General features: G+C 43.7%; 1 protein-coding gene across 2 annotated transcripts; it reads right to left on the bottom strand.

Annotated features, from left to right (window-relative positions):
• Nucleotides 1-2,852: 2,852 nt before the first annotated feature.
• Nucleotides 2,853-7,859, bottom strand: LOC115101394 (transforming growth factor beta-1 proprotein). Of its 2 annotated transcripts, none has more exons than XM_029620852.2 (7): nucleotides 6,374-7,859; nucleotides 4,812-5,081; nucleotides 4,505-4,582; nucleotides 4,239-4,389; nucleotides 3,833-3,983; nucleotides 3,568-3,698; nucleotides 2,853-3,425 (listed from the first exon to the last, which is right to left on the bottom strand). In XM_029620852.2, exons 1-7 carry the CDS (start codon nucleotides 6,711-6,713, stop codon nucleotides 3,404-3,406), a joined length of 1,143 nt encoding a protein of 380 aa, XP_029476712.1. In that variant the 5' UTR covers nucleotides 6,714-7,859; the 3' UTR covers nucleotides 2,853-3,403. The 2 variants fall into 2 exon arrangements, with proteins under 2 accessions (XP_029476712.1, XP_029476711.1); XM_029620851.2 differs by having other exon boundaries at nucleotides 3,568-3,678; nucleotides 6,374-7,857.
• Between the last annotated feature and the right edge of the window lie 270 nt (nucleotides 7,860-8,129).

Genomic DNA, 8,129 nt, shown 5'->3' with positions numbered 1-8,129 from the left:
AACTCTGGTAAGCCTAAAACATTCTTCCTCACCTCAGGTTCAACTGCAAAAGGCCAATAATCAAATAATATGTTATTTCTCACCTACGCATGATTAGAAGATGTTGTTGCGGGTGTAGCAAAATACTTGTGCTTCAGTTATCTTTTTGGCCTTCCTGTGTTGTCGGGTGCTGTAGGTGTCCTGGAGGGCAGGTAGTTTGCCCCCGGTGATGCGTTGGGCAGACCGCACAACCCTCTGGAGAACCCTGCATTTTCGGGTGGTGCAGTTGCCGTACCAGGCGGTGATACAGCCCGACAAGATGCTCTCAATTGTGGATCTGTAAAAGTTTGAGTGTTTTAGGTGCCAAGCTATTGCACTGTTGCGCCTTCCTCACTTCACTGTCTGTGTGGGTGGACCATTTCAGATCGTCAGTGATGTGTACACAAGGAATTTCAAGCTTTTCAAATGCTCCACTGCAGTCCCTTCGACGTGGATAGGGGCGTGCTCCCTCTGCTGTTTCCTGAAATCCACTATCAGCTCCTTTGTTTTATCGACATTGAGTAAGAGTTATTTTCCTGGCACCACACTCCCAGGGCTGTCTCGTTATTGTTGGTAATCAGGCTGTGTTGTGTCGTCTACAAACTTGATGATTGAGCTGGCCACGCAGTCATGGGCTGACCCTTGTGGGGCCCCTGTGTTGATGATCAGCGAAGGGGAGGTGTTGTTTCCTACCTTCACCACCTGGTGGCAGCCCGTCAGTCTAGGACCCAGTTGCACAGGGCAGGGTTCAGACCCAGGCCCCCGAGATTAGTGATGAGCTTGGATACTATTATGTTGAAGGCTGAGCTATAGTCAATGAACAGCATTCTTACATAGGTATTCCTCTTGTCCAGATGGGATAGGGCAGTTTACAGTGCGATGGCGATTGCATCGTCTGTGGATCTATTGGGGAAAGCAAATTGAAGTGGGTCTAGGGTGTCAGGTAAGTTAGAGGTGATATGATCCTTAACTAGCCTCTCAAAGCACTTCATGATGACAGAAGTGAGTGCTACAGGGTGATAGTCATTTCATTTAATTACCTTTGCTTTCTTGGGTACAGGAACAATGGTGGACATCTTGAAGAAAGTGGGGACAGGAGACTGGGATAGGGAGAGATTGAATATGTGCGTAAACACCCCAGCCAGCTGGTCTGCGCATGCTCTGAGGACTCAGCTAGGGATGTCGTCTGGACCGGTAGCATTGAGAGGGTTAACACGCTTAAATGTCTTACTCACGTCGACCACCGAGAAGGAAAGCCAACAGTATTTGGTGGCGGGCTGCGTTGGTGGCACTGTGTTATCCTCAAAGTGGGCGAAGAAGGTGTTTAGCTTGTACGGAAGCAAGACGTCGGTGTCTGTGACGTGGCTGGTTTTCCCTTTGTAGTCTGTGATTGTCTGTATACCCTGCCACATATGTCTCGTGTCTGAGCCGTTGAATTGGGACTCCACTTTGTCCCTATACTGAAGTTTTGGCTTTTTGATTGCCTTACAGAGGGAATAACTACACTGTTTGTATTTGGTCATGTTTCCAGTCGCCTTGCCATGATTAAATGCGGCGGTACGTGTTTTCAGTTTTGCGCAAATTCTGCCATCAATCCACAGTTTCTGGTTAGGGAAGGTTTTAATAGTCACAGTGAGTACAACATCTCCTATTCACTTCCTTATAAACTCGCTCATCGAGTCAGCGTATACGTCAATGTCAATTGTCTGAGGCTATCTGGAACATATCCCAGTCCACGTAATCGAAGCAATCTTAAAGCGTGGAATCCGATTGGTCAGACCAGCAGTGAATAGATCTAAGCACGGGAGCTTCCTGTTTTAGTTTCTGCCTATAAGAGGGGAACAACAAGATGGAGTCATGGTCAGATTTGCCAAAAGGAGGGTGGGGGAGGGCCTTATATGCATCATGAAAGTTTGAGTAGCAGCAGTCGAGTGTGTTACTCGCCTGTGTACTGCAACCGATATGCTGATAGAATTTAGGTAGCCTTGTTCTCAGATTAGCTTTGTTAAAATCCCCAGCTACAATAAATGCAGCCTTAGGATTTATGGTTGTTAGTTTGAATAAAGTCCAGTGAAGTTCCTTGATGGCCGTCTACGTATCCGCTTGCGGGGGGATATACACGGCTGTGACAGTAACCGAGGAGGGTTCTCTTGGGAGATAATAGGGTCGGCATTTGATTGTGAGGAATTCTAGGTCAGGTGAACAAAAGGACTTGAATTCTTGTATGTTGTTACAATTACACCATGAGTCGTTAATAATGAAACAGACACGCCCGCCCTTCTTCTTACCAGAGAAATGTTTGTTCCTGTAGGTGCGATGCACTGAAAATCCCGTTGGCAGTACGGACTCCAACAGCATGTCCCCAGCTAGCCATGTCTCTGTGAAACAGAGTATGTTATAATCCCGGATATCTCTGTGGAAAGCAACTCTTGCCCCAATTTCGTCGACTTTGTTAACTAGGGACCGGACATTAGCGAGTAATATACTCGGAAGCGGTTTGTGGTGTGCACGCATCCGAAGCCTCACTAGAAGACCGATCAGGCACCCTCTCCTCCGACAGCGTTGATTTTGGTTGGCCTCTGGAATCAGTTCAAATACCCTGGGAGGTGCAGACAAAGGATCCACTTTGGGAAAGTTGTATTCCTGGTCGTAGTGCTGGTAACTCTCTGATATACAATAGTTCTTCCCGGCTATATGTAATCACACGTAAGATTTTCTGGGCTAACAATGTAAGAAATAATACATTAAAAACAAAATACTGCACAGTTTCCTAAGGGCTTGAAGCGAAGCTGTCATCTCTATCTGTGCCATCTTGTCAAAGACTTGATAAGTGGTGTGATGCAGATACATTTATTCAAAAGAGAATAATGACAAAAATATTGAGAGGAAGTTGCTATTCTACATTCATTATTTTAAGTAGTAAACCCAAACTAATCCCGTCTAAGCTTCTCTCTTTCCTCTATATTTCCCAGGGAGCACAAATACTGCAACACAGTGACAATAAGTCAAGACTATTGACACACCCAGGACATTGACAAGTCTAAACAACATTTTTTAAACTCCATAAAGCACTACATATATTTAAAATAAAATAAGAAAACATGAATTAACAATTCACTAAACATAAACAAATTCTCTGCTGGGGAAAGCTAAATGAAAAGTGCAGACTAGAGACACCACCCAAACACAATTATAATAGTACCCTTCGTAAATGAATGTCTTGACTACATCCTGATTTCCAAGGGACAAGCATTTTACACTAAACCAGCGGCATCAAAAAGGATCAGCCCCCATTTTGTATCCCCATGAGTACAAGGAAATACAATGGACAAGAACATGGAGAGACATGTGCAGTAATTCTAGCTACACCTGCAGGACTTAACAATCATATTGGACAACTGCTCCACCTGTGAAAAAAAAAGCACATTCAATGGATAGACATTATAAATACGTATTCAAACCCAGCAACTGTGTTGACTATGATTTCAATTCGGTGAGGATGTTATGAGAGTTTAATTTGATACTTCTAACTATACAGTATTCACTGACCTTGTGTTGTCTCCCCACATAATAGATAATGGGTAGGGGCTCCAAGACCTGTGGAACACAGCAGGGTTGGGCAGAGGCTCCGGGGTTGTGGTGCTTATACAGAGCCAGTACCTGTGGTTGGGTAAACAACACTAGATATCTCACTGAACAGACCATCTCCCCCCGTGGCTATACAGCATCTGATTACTGAACACCCCGACTGTACAGATCCTTGAAAGACAGTTAACAATGGGGACGTCTACAAAAACATGACTGGTAGCATTACCTGGGAATACTTGTTTTCTGTGTTCCATATATAGGTGCAGGGGCCGATGCAGTAGTTAGCAAAGTAGCCAGTGGGTTCATGGATCCACTTCCAGCCCAGGTCCTTACGGAAGTCAATGTAAAGTCTTCGCACACAGCAACTCTCCGATTTACTGGGGGATACACACACCTGTGAGTTATACACCTTATTACTTACAAACAGGGAGTTAACAGGGCGTTAACGGGGAGTTAACAGGGCGCTAACGGGGAGCTAACAGGGCATTAAGAGGGGGTTAACACGGCCTCTAAGTAGGTCTACAGTATATCTATCTGCCAAAAGAGATGAACTTTGTTAGTACACATTTAAGAGACATTAATTGATCATTCTAAATGTGCTCTTGGGCCGTTGGAATAAAGGATAGTCTCACTCTGAGCAGATCTCTTCAGTAGTGGTTTGTCGTTTCTTCCGAGAGCTAGGCTGGCTGTGGCGTTCCACAGGAAGTGACATCAGTAAAATGTGAGGCTTTGATGGCATTTTCATGGCTAGCGTTTCTGTATCTCCCCTCAGCTTGTTCATCCCTATCGTATAAAACATTGACACCTGTCAGGCAAGAGATTCACAGTGGAGGTTTTGGCAGAAAACGTATGGCTTGAGTTGATTTCAATACAGTGAATGGGAGTAAACTGCAAATACCTGATATTTTGAAGCTGAATTCCTCCATTGGTTTCCCACAATCACAAGGCAACTTCAATTGGAATCCCTGCTCCTCTCCTGTAAAGTGTTGCAAAACGACTAATATAATGGTGTGTCAAACTTATTTTTAAACCTGAAGGAATAGGTATACTGTTTTAGGTGTAAAAGTCTGTTGGACAGTTCTTTCACATGCTTTGTCACTTCAATCAGACACAGATTTGTAACAGGATATGATTGCAACTGTATTGCAACATAGTGTTTGTGTTATGTAATTATATCTACAACCCTAAAGGAAATTGTAACTTACCAGCCCCTTGCAGCCACTCATTCAGAGTCTGTGTTACGTCAAAGGACACCCAGCGATTGGCCCATTCCTTGGAGACAAAATGGGACTTCAGGTAACGTGCCTTATCGCCAACTCCTCTGTAGAGTTCCAGCCTCTGCTCGCTGTCGTCGAGCAGGCCATGGTTCTTGATGAGGAGACGGAGCTCAGCTTGAGAGAGCAGTCGATCAGTCCCCAATACTGACCGCATCTCAGACATGTTGAAGAGCATCTGGTGCTTACTGGTGTTCTCACCTTGGAAAGGAGAGTCAAATGTTTTTGTTTGTACTTTCTACTACTGAACCTGTCAGTGCGGGAGAGGGGGTATAGAGAAAGAAAGAGAAACCGAAAGAGAAGCTGCATTTTACCATAGTACTGGTAATAAAACTATTGTGGATAGATTCTGTTATATAAAAGGCACTCTCAGAGAGAGGCGAATGCAGTTTCAGGTTTGGCCTCAAATGCTATCTGCCGGAGCCAAAATGACCTCTGTGAGTCTGTAACAATAATTACACATTGACAGGGATGCTGAGGAAGTGAGGCTCTGCTCTGGAAGCTAGATCACACCATGCTGCTGTATTACAATAAACCAACGGCATCAAAAAGGATCTAATCAGAGGGCACGGTCCTAAGGGCTTCTGGCTTAAACCTAACCTGCTCAGAGTTACTGCCTGGACAACAAGTTTGTAGCGATGTATACTGTCTTGTAGACAAAAAGGGGGACGGACCCAGCAAAGGGAAGGAAACATCTGGTAGGGAGAGGTAAAAGGTTGACACAGGCCATGGTTTTACATACAGCAGACAGGGCCATTGCAGTCAGTTCAGTAAACCAATGGAAGAAAAACCCATTTTCAGTCAACAACCTTATCTAAAGGACATAATTATACAAATGTACATCCTAAAAATGATCTGCCAACTGCAGTTTATGCCAGTCATAAACTACAGCACCACTGGATCTTATTCACGACAAGGTTGAAATAGCCTTAATAATAATTTGCCTCTGCATCATCCTGCACTCCTCAATCCAGGGTGGTGAAAAGTTAGACAGATGCTACATGGTATACAGAGATAGCAGCCCTTTTATTTGAGGGCAGAACCTCAGTCATTTAACAGCACGTACTAAGTCAAGTGTTCCTTCCTGCCAGCTATTCAGATAACCAGAATAAGCACACAGTAATCAGTCAGAGGAAACCACTAGCCCCATCCATCTGTCTCACCCTCCACATTGTAAGTGACAATGTGGTCTAATGTTATTTCACTCCAAATATGGGTGCGATGATCAAAGATTATGACAACAAGAAAAATATATACAATGCCTACTTTTTTGCATTGCTATGCAATTACCATGGTGAAGGCCTGTGGTTAGCTAGGGTTTATATCTTAAATCGACCTTTGAAGATCCCCCTACACACATCAGCCATTTAACACGCCTATACTTGACTGAAGTGAGGCTAGAGAAGCATCCACTTTAACTTGACAAGTCAGAGCCTGTGTAAGCAGCAGGATGTGTGTGCATGTAGACAGCATGCATGGATATATCTACTCACTTTGTTTCATGTTGAACTTGTGGACCTCCTTTGCAAAGTATGCCTCCTCCTCTGCATCCTGAGTGGACGGTATGTACGTGTGCACCTGCTCCTCACTCAGCTCCACTGTACTGTTGTAGATGGACATCAGGGAAGCTGGGACCTCCTCAGTGTCTCCCTCCTGGTCAATCTCTGGCTCCTTGGGTAGCCGCAGCTTGCTCAGTATCTGTCCACGGATGGCCTCAATACGTTTCCTCTTCACCAGCTCCAAGTCCAGAGACTTACAGGTGGACATGGTGTCACTCCGGCACACATATTCCAGCATCAATAAGGCAGTCAGCATCAAACACACTGCCCTCATTGCACACTTTAAAGAGGAACAATGTCTATGATAGCAGGCTTTCAGAGTTGACTATTATGTGGATTTACCGTCCTTTTGAGCCTGTTGCATGAACTGATTGCAATGTACTTCTCCTGCTGCTGTCACAACAACCCAGGAGGCTTCAGTATCTCAAGTTGAGCTCCTCAGAGACTTGTGCTAGCTCTTGAGCCGAGGTCAGATCCCAGACTAGAACCACATAGAGTTCACCACCAAAAGAGCTCAGCCTAAACTGAGTCACTGTCTCGCTGGCATGGTGCCTCACAGACTCTCACAGTGCTCCCTAGAGGCAGTCTCAATTCATGAATGAATGAACTACAGCACATCACCACATTACTCCCCGTCCCTGGGACCCAATTTAAAATAACAAACAAGCTCTTAGGAGACCCTGTGTAAACTGAGATTTGGAAAGTAACAGAGGAAAATCTCAATGAAAATTGTCAAGTTGTCTCAACTGTCTTCCCAACTCTCTATAAAAATGTATTTGTTAAAATCAGTTAACAAATTGTTTTGGCAAATGTGACAGTCTCTTCCTACAACGTTATTGAATATGAGTTTTAGTCAGCTGACTCACTTCTTTCATCAGATACACTGCTTCAGACTAAGCCAAAGCAAAAGGGCCATATCATTAGTCTAGAAGAGCACAATATTAATGTAAATGTCTAAACCAGTTGTACATAAATACATGCACACAACATACCGTATTGCACAAAGCACCAGAAATGTTGTAAAAAAAACTTCCTAGCTTCAATTACTTAACCATTTAAAATGTTCCAAGACCGATGCTGTGTCATTCACTAGATGCACTTTCCCATGCTAAACTTGAGAGAACACTCAAGACAGAGGTCCACCACAAAAAAAATGAAAGAGCAGAGTAGACATCATAACAGCGTCATCTAACTCACCCACACAGTTACAGCTCAGGCCTGCCTCCTCATTCTCTAGTCTACTATATCCAGATCCAGTCAATTAAAACGTTTCAGACTAAAACAAAGAAATAAGAAAAAAAACAACACACCGTAGAAAACCATCTACCCTATTAGACCCTGGAGTTGTTAGTTTTAGCAGCCATCATCAGTCACTGATCTTTTCATTCCAGTTCCTGTTGCTTTTCTGTCTAGTTCCTGTCCTCTTGCACTAAAACAGTGTGAAGCTCTAAGTCCAGGAAGTGAGCAGCATTGTGAAACATCTGCCATTTCAAAGTACAGGGTTGCTGTTTCCTTTAACTTTGCCGGAAGGCAAGACACATGAAAGAACTTAAATCAAATTGTATTTGTCACATGCACCGAATATAATAGGTGAAATGCTTACTTACAAGCCCTTAACCAACAATGAAAAATACCAAAAAAATAAATAAAAAGTAACAAATAATTAAAGTGCAGCAGTAAAATAACAATA

This window comes from Oncorhynchus nerka, linkage group LG19, assembly GCF_034236695.1.
Source record: "Oncorhynchus nerka isolate Pitt River linkage group LG19, Oner_Uvic_2.0, whole genome shotgun sequence".
NCBI classification, from domain to species: domain Eukaryota; kingdom Metazoa; phylum Chordata; class Actinopteri; order Salmoniformes; family Salmonidae; genus Oncorhynchus; species Oncorhynchus nerka.
The sequence above is the reverse complement of the archived record's forward strand: the minus strand, read 5'-3'. Positions and strand labels throughout refer to the sequence as shown.